General features: G+C 41.3%; 1 protein-coding gene across 2 annotated transcripts; it reads right to left on the bottom strand.

Annotated features, from left to right (window-relative positions):
• Positions 1–2,406: 2,406 nt before the first annotated feature.
• On the bottom strand, positions 2,407–11,780 carry pyya (peptide YYa). Of its 2 annotated transcripts, XM_040121570.1 has the most exons (6): positions 11,664–11,780; positions 11,166–11,545; positions 9,038–9,088; positions 7,616–7,803; positions 3,511–3,591; positions 2,407–3,023 (listed from the first exon to the last, which is right to left on the bottom strand). In XM_040121570.1, the coding sequence occupies exons 4-6, from the start codon at positions 7,801–7,803 to the stop codon at positions 2,999–3,001; spliced, it is 294 nt and encodes a 97-aa protein (XP_039977504.1). In that variant the 5' UTR covers positions 9,038–9,088; positions 11,166–11,545; positions 11,664–11,780; the 3' UTR covers positions 2,407–2,998. The 2 variants fall into 2 exon arrangements, with proteins under 2 accessions (XP_039977504.1, XP_039977496.1); XM_040121562.1 differs by lacking the exon at positions 9,038–9,088.
• Between the last annotated feature and the right edge of the window lie 2,576 nt (positions 11,781–14,356).

Below are 14,356 nucleotides of genomic sequence, written 5' to 3'. Positions count from 1 at the left end.
ATTATCCCACTATCACCCCGGCTTTTCCCAACACATATCCTCTTATGACTGCGTTATCAATGCACTGTAAGGTTGTATCATGGTCTCAACCATTGTGTAATTGATCATGAGAGCGAGTGAGATTGGCAGCTTCTGTCTCACGCCAGCAGAACTCTCACTTCTAGGTTATGTCATTTTCCCATTTGCCCCAGTGTCCGTTCTCCTCCCTGAAGAGGCTAAAAGTGCTGGAACTGATCTTTCCATAAGCCTTTTCCTTCACTGTTTGTTCTCACTCTAAACCATCATAGATTATGCTCAGAAAAAATAACACGCTCTTTGTTTTAGCTGCTCGTTAAGAACCCAGCAGATATCCCTATAGATGCAGCCCAGTGGGCTACAGTAAGAAATGCAGGTTAGATGCCTGTATAGGTTTGCTAGTCCTTTCAACAAACGCTGAGTCTCAGATCTACTTTAGTAATCAATTTTTAACAAAGGAAGAGTATTGTTTACTTTTTCACACTTTAAAGAAATATCCCTTTGTGCCATAAACCAACCCATATGAAGTTTGAATCCCCACTTCATTTTTTCCTTACTTAGATTCTGTATTTTTCTTATTGTCAACGAAACTGATGAAAAGACCAAAACCAACAATAAAGAGATTCTACCAACAAGTATTGTGTGTGTATACAAACTGGTAACAAATTAAATGAAAAATCAACATAAAGTGTCTTAGTAAGGTGTTTGGCCCCGACGTGCCTCCAGAACAGCATCAATCCACTACAAGTCTCTGGTGGTGGAGAGCGCTGTCTAACACGTTGGTCCAAAATCCTCCATATATGTTCAACTGGGTTGAGATCTGGTGACTGTGAAGGCCACAGCACATGATTCACATCATTTTCATACTCATCAAACCACTCAGTGACCCCTCGTACCCTATGGACGGGGGCACTGTCATCCTGGAAGAGACCACCAGGATAGAAATGTTTCGTCATAGGATAAAGGTGATCACTCAAAACAACTGCGTATTGATTTCAGTGACCCTTCCCTCTGAGGGGACAAGTGGACCCAAACAATGCCAGTGAATAACCCCTGAAGGTGTAACAGAGCCACCAGCACCCGTAACTGTGGGGTCCAGCATTCAGGCCTGTACCGTTCTCCTGGTGTACGCCACACATCCATTCACTCACTTGTTGAGAATATGGTGAAGGATGACTCATCCGACCATATCAATTTTTCCCACATCTCTCTAGACCAGTTCCTGTGGTTTTTGCACCACTGAACTCTCAGATGTTCCTTCACCTTTGTAATAAGGGGTTCATGCACTGCAACCCTACTATAATATACAATATAATATGACATGACTCTCTGTGGAACTGTTGACGGACTGTTTTTGCTGACACAGTCTGATCACGTCCTGCTTTCACATTCTCAGCCACCTGAGGAAAAGTTGCTCTTCTTTTCCTCACGTATCGCACTAATGCATGAGCGTCACAGTCATCAAATGAGCGCTGTAGGCCACAGATTCCAACCCTATGTCCTGTCTTTCCAACAGATCTAAATGCAGATGTCACTTTAGTCGCTGTTCCTATTGAAACAGGCCAGTTGAACAGTCTGTGTGACTGAAACTCCTGCCATCTGTGCCACAACAATGAACGCTCTTTCAAAGTCACTTAGATCTTTTCCTCTTGCCATCTTGATACAGAATCAGAATCAGTTGTTTCCTGCTCAGCATTTCTGTACCTGCCACAGAGCTTGTATGGATGTTAGTTGCTTTATTGTACCATTTAGTGCACCTGTGTGGAAGCATCTGCTCTAGTAATGTTTTTCCACTCATTTATTCAATTTTCCTTTAATGTGTCACATGTCTGTATCTTATCCCTCTCATTGCAATAGAGCTCAATTGTTGGCCTAAAAATATTAAAAATAGTAAAAAAAAAGATCTACACACACAGCAGTTTATTTAGACTCACTAGAGCATCAAATGTGTGTTAATCAATTGGTGAAAATAGTCCCCCCAAAATGCACTATTTCCTCCTCCTCCTGTTTGATAAAAACTACAGTGGCCAGGTGCTTTAGGAAATTACTGAGCCTTTTCTAGAAAATGAAACTCTATATTTTATGAGCCATCTTTAAGGATTTATGTCTTCAAGCTGGCATGCACAGGAGGGAGATCAGACAGAATTGAAAGACAGCCTAACACACTGTTGGTTTTGGTTTTGTCATGGGATTTGTTGATAATAGGACAAAGATAGATGAGCACCAGCCTTATCATTTAATAGTTTTTTTGCTTTAATTCATCATTATGAAGTAAACGTTTACTGCACAATGTAAAGGCTGTAGATGAACGAAATCATCAGTGTTTAGATTGGTTCCCTATGAGCCTCGCTTTCACGACGCAACTCCTTCTGCAACCGGGTGCGAAATCTCCTGGGAACATGAAGGATTGATTTGAGGCACAAGCGATCTGGTCTTTGCTACAGCGTTGCCAACAGTAATACCACTTTAATTACAGTATTCATAATCCAGAGGGGTTAAAATTAGAATATAACATGCGTGAACTCTACACACTTAAAGCATCATTTGCATGAATCCCTGGAGAAAACCACTACGAGTCTTCAGCAAATTGTAATCACACAGAAAAGTTTTTATTAATTTATTCTGATGTTACTTTTTACAGGAGCAACAGTATAAGAAGAATTTTCTCCTCTAAACAGTGTTGGACAGCAGAGGGACATTAATGCTCAAGCACACACACGGACGCAGTCCCATCTTGTGAGTCGTAGCACTAATGTCATATATATATATTTTATTTCAATAATAAATTATGTATAAATATGTTGTAATGAGTGAGATGTGAGACATTGACAAGAGAGACACAGAGAGCTCGTATTTTGGTCAGTGATGGTCATTGGGTTTGGATTCAGGGGTCGGAGGTCAGAGGCACACGTCGGCCCCTCCAGGTGCATTGCGGGACACACTCAGAGGGAATGCCGGATGAGGAGGGAGCGAGACGGCGGAGTCACCACATGTAGGAGTCGTCGTATCTGTGGAAAGACACAAAAAGAAGGAAGAACGTGTAACTGCTTGTACCAATCGTCACTTGTGTTCTCAAATCTAAAACCGCAGCTCCCCAGAGCAGATCTCAGGTCTGGTTAACTCATGTTAACTCAACTCAACTCATGTTGGGTAATACTGAACATGGGAAGACTGCCTTATGCACCTTATGACTGGGAATGAATTACAGAGCATTTTAAAACTTGAACCTCTCATCCCACTGTCAAATTTTAAACTTTTAGCTTCTCATCTATTTAGAGATGTCTTTGATTGTCTCTGATGCTGTTTGTGCTTTTGATAGGCCTGCTTAAGGTTATTTATTCTTTCTCTCTGCTGTACTCAGGTCTTCCTAGCAAACGAGGTCTTGATCTCAATGAGATGACCTAATTGAATGAAGATTATAATAAATAAAGGCTGTAATATGTGTCTATTGCCGATCACGTGACTGCTACAGCATATGTGCGTGAGTGTCTTTACCTTGATCTCTGGTCTCTGTTGCTGTCGGCACCAAACAGGAGCTCTGCAACCATATCCTCCTGAGTTGAACGCTTTCCATACCTGGGACAGAGATAAAGAGTTTTTTAAAATGTCTCCAACCTTAAAGTTATAAACCTTCACATCCTCGTGGAATCAAACCTGGTCTTTGATACTATTTATGGTTGTACTTTTTTCATTGTTAGAGGCTGAGTCGTCCATTCCTGCCCTGGATTCAGATTGCGTTCACACACATAAGGGGTTCACAGGAAACAGTGAATGAATATTTAACATTGAATGAATGACAGTGTAACTATTTGCGATATCAGCTTCACTGTTCACTCTCCTACAGCCATAACAGAGCCGTATTAAGTTATTGCTAATGCTAACCCAGCTCATCAACTGGCAAAACACATCACTATGACGTCATCAGGGTTGTTTTTCTCAGACCCAACAAAAGCTCCTCCAGAGTCACTGAAAACATAATACAACTGTTTTCACAGTTCCCCGACTAATAACTGACCTTTATGTGTGAAATCAGCTGAGTTTCTCTTCAAACAAATGAGTCGTTGTTTGAGACGGATGACAGCCCTTTGTCAAAATCAGGACTACTTTTCCCATAACACATTGCTTCCACCACTTGTCTCTTTAAAGTCTTTAGTTTTGGTGGTCATTGTGGCTCACAGTGTGACCGGAGCACAGAGGTTGTGTTGTAAATTCTGAGACAGGATGCTCATCTCCTCGTCTCTTTTTCTGTCCATTGTCTGCGTCCTCTAACCTCTTCCTTTCCAATAAACTGCTTCACTTGTTCCCCTGCCTTCGCTCCTGACACTTTAATTTCACAGTCAGACTCAGACTGTGCGTGCGCGTATTTTAATGCCGGTGTGTGTAAGCGGATGTCATTTCATAGTCTGCATGAGTCTTCTTATTCTTATTCTCTTATTAAGGAAAGCAGGGGTCCGAGAGAGTCGCAGATGTAAAACCACAGAGGCGTTTAACAGAAAGTTGACTTGGTAATGTGTGTGTTCATATGTGTATGTGCATAAACAACGCTACTCAACACGGCCCTGCCGTTCCTCAGGTTTCCCATCAACCACCTGTTCCACCTCCCTTATGACCCCAGCACCCAATCTTATGCTTCGTTACACACACAGGGAGGTGTTTGTTTGCCCTGTAGGAAAGCCATCGAGCAGCTCACACGCTCTGTCTCATGCAGCTGGAGCACAGTGTGACACATCAGGATGTAAAATGTTTTCCCCTCTGATAATGGCCCCTCTACACCCATTTATCACCCTGAGTCTCACTGGTCGGTACCACTCTTATTTCCTCTCACTGTTTTCTCTCCGTCTAACTATATCTGCTTTGTGTGTTCGTGTCTTCTCTCGTCTGATTGTCCTTCTTTCTTTTTCTTGCTCTCCTCTATCCACTGGTCTTGTCTTTTGCTCTCTCAAATGTTGTGCCTCTCATTTGTTACCATTTCATTTGAGTCACAGAGCTAAGCATCCAATTTTCCAATACCTGACGATCTTTTTAAAAAACCCAGAAGGCCATTCGACAACACTTACTGCTGCTCTGAAGGTATTTCCAGAATCCTCAAACACTCCTCTAACCATTGGGATGAAAAAATATTTTTTGTCTGCCGCACAGTAAAAAGATTTTTAAGCCATTTTCTCAATTGCAACTTTATTTCCTATCCAGGTAGCCAGCAATGAATCATCTCCAAGCTCTCTTTGTAAAATAAAAGCAAAATAATAGTGCAATGTTTTTGGATGAAAATATAAAATATTGGAAAGCCCCATCAATATAAACTTCGCCAATGTAACTGATGATAAAATCTTTCATGTTGTTTCATGTTGAACACGATTGAACAAGGAGATACGCCATTTCAGGCTGCCATCTTTGTTCGAATTACGAAGAGGGGGCAGAAGTTGGAAATGGGTTAATAATCTTTTATTGTGTCAGAAAAACAAAATACTTTTTTAATCAGGATGGTTTGAAGTGTCGCTGAGGATTCTGGAATGAACAGTATGAAGTCTGTAAGGTTCGTTAAAAGATGGCTGAATTTTCTTGCTTTTTGTTGGTTTTGCTCTGTAAACTCGGATGCTTGAGTCTGTGGCTCAAACGTAAAGCTAATATACAAGATGCACAAACCGGGGGCTACAGAATCTCTAAAACGTTTTAAAAAGTCTTACAAATGTTTTCTAATTATTTAAATTTTTTATAGTTAAATCTTTAGTTGACTTTTATGTCATCGGAAAATCGGCAACTGCTTATAACCTCAATATGACTAACTACAGGCTTAAAACACTGTTAGAGAACATTAACTCTATTTTCGGGCACCAGATTACACAATTCTTTTCAGGAAACCTTCTACTAAACCTTCAGGAAACTAGAAAAGGCTAAATTACAAGTGTGCAATTACAATTACAATTGTTTGCCTGTGATCTGTTGATCAGTAGTCGCAACTGAAGTCGAAGCAGTTAAAGCGGTTGAAGCTTAAGTAGAAGGTGAAGCACTGAAAGGGTTTATTAAAGTATCTTCTGAAGTGCAAGAGCAAACCCCCCAAATTTCAAGAGAAAATACAGAGGACATGACTTCAATGGCAGCTACAGCCCTGATTTTCATGTCTTTAGTAAAGACACCAGAATACTTCTCCAGTTACACAATGATATGAACTGTGAAGTAGAGTAACAAACTAAAGGCACTCGACCTGCATCAGGAGTGCCTGCAGCGGACAGCCATCACACTCCCCAGCATTTTAACTGATACAGCCAAATATTTATATAACAATAGTTCTCTTTATCATATATGATACGTCTTCATTTTCAACTCTCCAGTGAAATGTAAGAACTTTCTACTTGAAACAAATTGACTTTCCATGCCATTTGGAGTCTTCTTTAAACCAGGCATTTAAATATCAACAACCTATTTGACTTTCATGAATAAAAACTGATAGCTTATGAGCCAGACTGCTCCAAATCAAAAAATATACCATCTGACAATTCCATGCTGGCGACTTTTATACCTTGGAGCAGCAGGCTCAGCTAATTGGATTTGGGATTCTTTCTTGGATCCATCTGTACGATTTTATTGCTCTGGTCCCGTTGATTTGGAGGCCTGGAGGTTTTGGAGAGTGGCCAGTAATCTAATCTACGGATCTGCCATTGTGTGCTGGTGAAGGGTTGGGGTGGTGTAGGAGGTGGGGGGGTGCATCAGACTTCGACAGAGCTCCTGGCTTAAGTATGAGTGTGAACCTCATCGAACTCAGTTGCTATAATGACTTGAATAAAACCAAATCAAATGTAGTCTAAAGTAGCATACGGGAAGAGGCAAAAAAAAAAAAGGCTAATTCAGTTCAACTGCTGCTACACTTTTAATAGATTAAAACCTGGACATCAGTTTTGGGAATGGGTCTTTTCAATTCTTGGGGGATTCCACATATGGTCCATTACACAAGGAAGATAAAACAGACGTACCGTCTTCTATCTTCAAAAGAACCTTCCATAACTTTAAGATTTATCCTTTGGGACTGTATGGAAACTATTAGGGAGGGAGGGGATCAGGAAAGAATGAGGACATTTGAATTTTTCTTTGGCTACATATGGAGGGCAAAACGATCACCATTAGTCATGAAAGTGCCCAGTTTACTAATTCATATTTATTAGTCCTTTATTCAAAAATGAATTGTGGCTGGAACAGTCACCATTCTCTTTGGCATGAAATTGGCAATTTCTAATTTGACTTTTAATGTGTGCATTGGTAGCTATTGTGAAAATTATCATTGAATGTAGACACTGAGATCTAAAGTTGGGTACACCATGTTGAATGTGTCATTTTATTTGATTGGTATTTTTGGCAAGTCAAGGGGAGGGTCCAAACAAAGACTCACACCTTGCTTTATTGAAATGTTAAATATAAGATTCTGCCCTACTCCTCACCCAAAGACCTTTCGTATAGTCCCTAATCTAAGAGCTAACTTCTTTTAATCTCATTTCCCCTGTCCTTATGAGGTCAGTCTGTCAAAGATACAGAAATACAAGACTAAACAGAAACGGCGGAAGTGTTACAAACACACTGTGTGTGTGTGTGTGTGTGTGTGTGTAGATACCTCTGCCTTGTGATCAGATTGATGTAGTGTCTCAGGGCAGTGTAGTACTTGGCCAGCTCTTCGGGTGGGGCGTCCTCACCGGGGTTCTCAGGTTTGGGGGGGTAGGCGTCCGCCAGTGTTCCCAGACACACCAGCACACACAGTGCTACGGCAACCAGCACTGTCCATGGCTTCAGCATCATGGCCATCTGAGACGGGGCAGCAAGACGTGGGGCGTTATGGATGCTATGGGTCCAGAAGTTTAGATGAACTCTCATTCAAAAATTGGGATGACCAGTTTGGCACACTACAATTACCAAATCAGTCAACCAGAAGTTTTACTTTATAAGAAATCCAAAGTCTCATTTTCCCTTGTATTATTGTCAAAATGATGAAATAATGAATATATTTTCTTGTATATTTATAAGTAAAGACATTTCCTCTCTCTTCTCTAAAAACAAAAAGTTTGGTGGACTCCACGTTTGACGAAAAAAAGTGCGATTTGTTTTCCTGGGAAATGTCTGCTCCAAGTTGGCTGACCAGTAAATCGAGGTGTGTGAAGCAGCTAAACTGGTCAATATTCATCATTTAAAGAAAAAAACCCTTCAGGCTATAGATTGACATATTGTCAGGCTCATCTGGCAGAATGTTGTTTAGTTCCCGGGAAGACGAAAATGGATTGACTCCGGTGGAGGACACTAATTCTGGGTTGGGTTTGATGGTTTTTATGAAATGGACATCATTTTTGATAATATGCTGCAAATGTAAGATGCCTTAATAATACTTGGTATTCTGTCGCAGCAGCTTGATTTCTTTTCTAGTGTATTATGAGGCAGTAATATCTTGTATTTTATGTAACCTTTAAAGCTATTATTATCATTATTATTAATACTCTTACTGCTACTACTACTACTAGTAATAGTTTGCAAACTTTACAGTGGATTATAAAAGCCTGCAGTTCATAAAACCAGATTAACCTCTATCAATAACTAATACTGTTTTCCAATAATTTGTCATAACAACTTTTTCTTTTGTCTACATTTTTTTTTTTTTTGCCTTGGAATAACTTAAAAGACACAGCTGCTTTGTGTCATGAAATAATGAATAAGCAGTAGATTTGTTTCCTCCTTCTAGTTTTACCTTCAAAGATAAAGTCAAGTTATAATTAGCAACAGTTAAACTTCACTGATTTGCTGCTAAGTCAGGTCCCTTCCATAATAGCAAGAAAAAGTTTGTGACCCCTTTGGAAAGACCTGGTTTTTCTGCATTAACTGGTAATAAAATGCGATATGATCTTCACCTAAGTCACAAGTATAGACAACCATAATGTGTTTTTAGCGAATAACTCACAAAACATTATAACCTTTTGTGTCTTTACTGAACACACTTACTAAATGTTCACATTGCTGGTGGAAAAAGTAAGTGAACCTTTGGATTTATTACCTGGTTAAACCTCCTTTGGCAGCAGTAACCTCGAACCAGCTCTTCCGGTAGCTGCGGATCAGACCTGCACAACGTTCAGGAGGAACTTTGGACCCTTCTTCCCACAGAGCTGCTTCAGCTCAGCTATAGTCTCTGCTGTGACGACTCTCTGAGCTCATTCAACAGCAGTTGATAAACTTTGGGAGTTTATTTTCCCCTCAATGAGGGTGAGCTGTCCTGGCCCGGAGGAAGCAGAGGAGTCCTAAACCGCAATGCTTCCTCCACCGTACTTCACTGTTTCACTGGGTGATGTTTTCATGTAGGTTTGCAGTGCCCTTTTTACACCCTACGAAGCGCTTCCCAGACAGTCCAGACTTAGCTTCATCGGCCCACGAAAGATTTTCCAAGTAGCATTTTGGAGTGTCAAGGTGCTCTTTGGCAGACGTGGAGTGTTTTTTTTATCATAAAGAGCAGCAGCTTCCTCACTGGCTCCAATGGTTCCTTTAAGCCTTTAGCTGACTCTTTTTACCTCTTTGATCCCTCTGCGTTTTGCCTTTATTGGTGTGTCCACAGAACTAAATCATCTCCATTAATAGACATTTGTTCTGACTATGGACTGATCAATATCTGAACTCTCTGAGATGACTCTGTAGCCCTTTGCATCTTAATGCAAATCAGCTATTCTTGATCCTAAGTCTTCTGAGATCTTTTTAGCGAGGCATGGGTCACGTCAGCAGATGCTTCTTGTGAATAGGAAACTCAAAATGTTTGAGTGTTTTTGTTAGTGAAAGTAGCTCCAACCCACACCTCCAGTCTGGTCTCATTGACTGGACTCCAGCTTTGATAACTCCTGACGCCAGTTAGCTTTAGTTGATGTCATTAGCTGAGAGGGGTTCGCACATTTTCTCCAACCTACGCTGACTGTTTGAATGACGTATTCAGTATGGACAAGAGCAATAAAATGATTTGTGTGTCATTAGTTTGAATAGATTCTAACTTCGATGAAGATCTGACCATATTGTAAAAAAAAATTATACACAAATGCAGTTGATTCCAAAGGATTTGCTTATTCTTTCTTGCCAGTGTATCTCCTCTAAGGTGGCCTTACAATAACGTTCTAATATATAACCGAGCTATTCCGGGTTCACGGATTGAACGGACTGCTGCATGTCATGCTTGAGATTTAACTAAGGTTTCTTCTACTGCTTCCCTCGCTGGAAATCACTCTCAAAAAGAGCACCTCAACTACTGTATGTGGCTGTGATGATGAAATGCAAGTATTGAACGTAAAGAAGCAACTATCAAGACTTGCTAACTGCGGTTTGCAAGTGGTTCAAATCTGTGGTTAAAATCAGTCCGTGCTGCTGAACGCACTCCCAGCATGACCTCATGAAGGTGATGTTACTTCAGGTAAAAACGAATGAACAAACACGACCTCAGAGCTATGAACCGGACAAGATAACACTGGACTTTTACAACAGAAACCAGGATAATAACTGGTTTCGTGCAGCTGCCGAGACTGAGCTCAAAGCCAAATTTCCGTTCACATGAAGTTTTGAAAAATTGCGTTATTCGCTCCAAACAGAATCTGCTTTATAGCACCTTACCTCTTAAAGCTGTATCATTTATCAAAGCATTGAACAAGTCATTTAGTCTCCTGCTGTTTAGGAGGGGACACCGGAGAGCGTCCTCAGTTCATGCCTCTGCTGACCATTAATCTGACTGCAGAAATGTGAGCATGTTGGAGTCAAAGGCGACGTAATTTCAAAGGACAGGGTGCAAAAGTTGCAGAAAAAAAGGCACAGGGTAAAGAAACATTTTGACATCCTGTGCCATCAGGAATGTGATATGGAACAGTAGCTCGCGGCTTTTATTCAGAAAGTTTTGCAGAAAGAAGTTAAAAATTGTCCTATATTAGTCGGTCTGCATGGAAGTCTCTGTGAAACAGTGTAAAAGTGTTGGAATAAATGCAATCTAACTTCTACGTAGGACTTGACTGAAGCAAATCACCCTTTATATGGATGTGTGCGAGTCAATCCTGATTCGTACTGGAAAAAAAATGTGCCTGCGTCATCCCAGTGGGAAAGAAAATACTGGAAACTGGTTGCTAACATGTAAAGGAATAACAGTGAAAGCCGTGAAGACTTACTTTGAGAAGACTTTGGAGGCAACAGGTAGAAGTCGGAGCTACAGGTGGTTTTTCACAGCGGCAGAGGTGTGTTTTTCTCTCCTCTCCTCTTCTGTCAGCTGCTACTCTGCGGGTTTTTGCGCTGCACCTTGGTTCCAAACTCCGACAGAGGTGATTTATATAGTTTAGCAGCACCGGAGAAAGGAGGGGTTACACCGTAGGAGAGAGTGTGTGTGCGCTGTGCGTGTGTGTGTCTGTGTGAAGGAAAAGGGTGGGCGAAGAGGCCGGATGCGTCAGATGGTGATGATGATTGAGACATTACTAATGCGGTAAGTCACGCAGTAAGTCCTGTGTTTTGGATTGAGGTAACAGATGACATTTTGGGCCATCACACTCAATAGCTGCATCAGTGCAGATAAAAAAAAAAAAAAAGAGAAGAGAAGAAAGAAAAAAGAAAAGGTTTACTGTGGATTTCCATCTGCTGCCTGCGGAGAAGCCACAGTACTGGACAATACCCACCCACCGCAGCTGAATTTGTCCTGTAGAGCAAGACTGTCGGTCCCTCTACCTCTGGCAGCATCTTGACCTATGACCTCCCTGTCATTGGAAGAGGCTGAAGCATCACTTTACCTGTCCAGACCAAACAAAGGGGATGGTGCTTTTTGCTGTTCCATCTGCATTCGTTCACATTTGCAGAGCACCGCTGCGGCGGGGTGCAAATATGAGTCGTTTTTACGACCCGCCGGACTCTGTGTCCTTTGGGAGAAAATGAGTGTCATTTTAATTGGATTAGACTGATAAGTGGAGGCATTTGCCGCTGTATACAAAAAACAATCAAAAGATATGAAGATGTCATACAATTAGACAGAGGTTACTTTTATTTCCAGACAAATGAATTTGTCTCAGATAATTAAGTACACCAAAAACTAGATCCGGCCACTAGGCGGAGCTTCTGTCTTTCTACAGCTAGGGTGAGGCTGACAGACAGAGAGGCAGACATGGAGGCATCTCACTGGAAATAGTTAGAGTGTCAGTCTCAGTAAGAAAGTGTGATGACGCAGTGTCTCAACACTCCAAAGCTTTGACGCACAGACACGTGTACTAGTATATGGTTCTACACATCACATTGTTTCTATCCATCCTCCTCCAATCTCCCCTTCCTCTATGTGACTGTTCCCTTTGACATAATGACATCAGTGTTTTGCTGCAGGAGCGTGTGTGATTGTTTTTGCCTTGGTTGCAGACCTACAGGGGCTTCGTGGCCAGATCTTGTGCCGCCATGTAATACGTGAAGTTTACTTTTTTAAAATCGAATCTGTGATGTGTAGCTGATCGACGCTCGTACTGCATCTGGTGATATAATCCACTGGAACATCATTTGACTTTGGTCCCTTTCAGAGTAAACACTTTATACCCCTGGGGTCCTGGGTCTCCGGGGGCCACGGTTAAATTCGCCCCAAGCCCTTCGGTTTGGATGTCAAGCGGGGGACATCAGCTATGTGGCCTTCCGCTAGGGCCGTCTCTAGCTTTCTGGGCGCTTGTTTGTCCCCTTCCCCCTGTACCTGTTTCACACCAGCTGCCCTGTACAACCACATGGAGGGCAGAATTGAAATTAAAATGGAAAACTGTTTAGAAACATAACTTCATTGTCATAACATCGTTACGACAATGATATATTGTACTACTCGGGTTAATCAGGCCATAATTAAATGTTAAAACAACCACAGTCTGAGCTTTTGGCTATTTGACAAAGCAGGTGGGGGTTAAGTGCTTTGCTTCTAGGGCACCTCAGTGGTGGCAATGATGGCACAGCGCTGCCCCTTCAGCCGGATCTATTCTGCTGATCAGGCGATCGATATCAGACACAGACAGACAACATTGTCGTTGACCCAAGTCATAAGAAAAAAACAAGGTACCTGCCAGTGTTGATCCTCACTTCACTACATCTGAGTCTACGACTGAGATCCAAACTTCATTCTCCACCTTGGAGACAGCAGATGACAAAAACTGTCAACACAGAGTCCACTCAGTAGCTGTCCTGGAGCTTTCAATCATATCACAGGAGCTTCCCCAGCAGATGGAGTTTGCCCCATTGTCATAGAAATGTAGATGTTAAAATGTTCCTTATTGCCAATGTTGTCATGAACTTCTTTTAATTGTACAGCTAATTTAAAAAAGATTTAAATGCACTGGGCAATTTCATCTGCTGAGGAAGATCATGTGATGTGATTGAAAGCTCCAGAACAATGACCTTGTGGATCGATAATGTCGGCGATGCCGTACCACCCTACTGCACTGAATCTGAGTGGCTTTCTTACGACCACAACATGGTCACAATTGTGGGTTTCTTCTTCTACACATCAATATCAGGGATACAGTTTGCAAAGGGCACTAGCTTTATTTTGACTGTAGTGATATTTACAGAATAATAATTATAGCTAAAACAATTAGTCAATCATTCTAATTTTCGGATTTGCTGCATTTCTTTGTCTTATGTGTTTTTGCATTTTTGACACTTGGCCAGAAAAATAATACTTTTTCATTTTATTTTGAGAATTATAAATTGAGAAATATCCAGCCGTGTGACTTTTCCGCTTTGTCACTGAAATCTTAACTTAACTTAACCACAACATTACCTGCGTTATTTTATTCTTTATTACTTGATTTCAATTTATTTCAGTTCACCTTTTTCCGGCCGTATCTGTGTCCCCCAGAGGAAGTTACTTGAGCAGCGCTAGGACCAAGGAGGAAACCGGTCACAACCACACTTTACAGTCAGGAGAGGTGAGGTTTGAACAAAGTTCCTGTCGACTGAAGTGTTATCTGTAGCAGTAAACATTGAAAGAAGAAATCCACTCCGCGATTTTAAAAGAAAAACCTCAGTTCAACGGGACGTCAGTTGTTGTGTCTGTTTTCTTTGGAAGAGAAAAAAAATAACAAAAAATTTGACGCAACGAGGCCCCCTGGTGGTCTCAGGGCCCTACACGCGGGAGTAGTCCGCGTATGGCAAGAAACAGCTCTGCATTCAGCCTTCAAATTCAGACCCATCTTCCTTCAGACACTCTCACACTGACCAAACAAATATAGAACGTAGGCTTTGACTTTATCAAATATCTGTTCCGCATGTGGCAGCAGCAGTAACTTCATTAATTATTCAAATCATCTGATGTGGCATTGTGATCTTACTTTATTACTAAGAAATAATACTGTAG

The sequence above is a fragment of the Xiphias gladius genome, chromosome 3 (genome assembly GCF_016859285.1).
Source record: "Xiphias gladius isolate SHS-SW01 ecotype Sanya breed wild chromosome 3, ASM1685928v1, whole genome shotgun sequence".
Classification (NCBI taxonomy): Eukaryota; Metazoa; Chordata; class Actinopteri; order Istiophoriformes; family Xiphiidae; genus Xiphias; species Xiphias gladius.
This window is presented reverse-complemented; position numbering and strand designations above follow the sequence as displayed.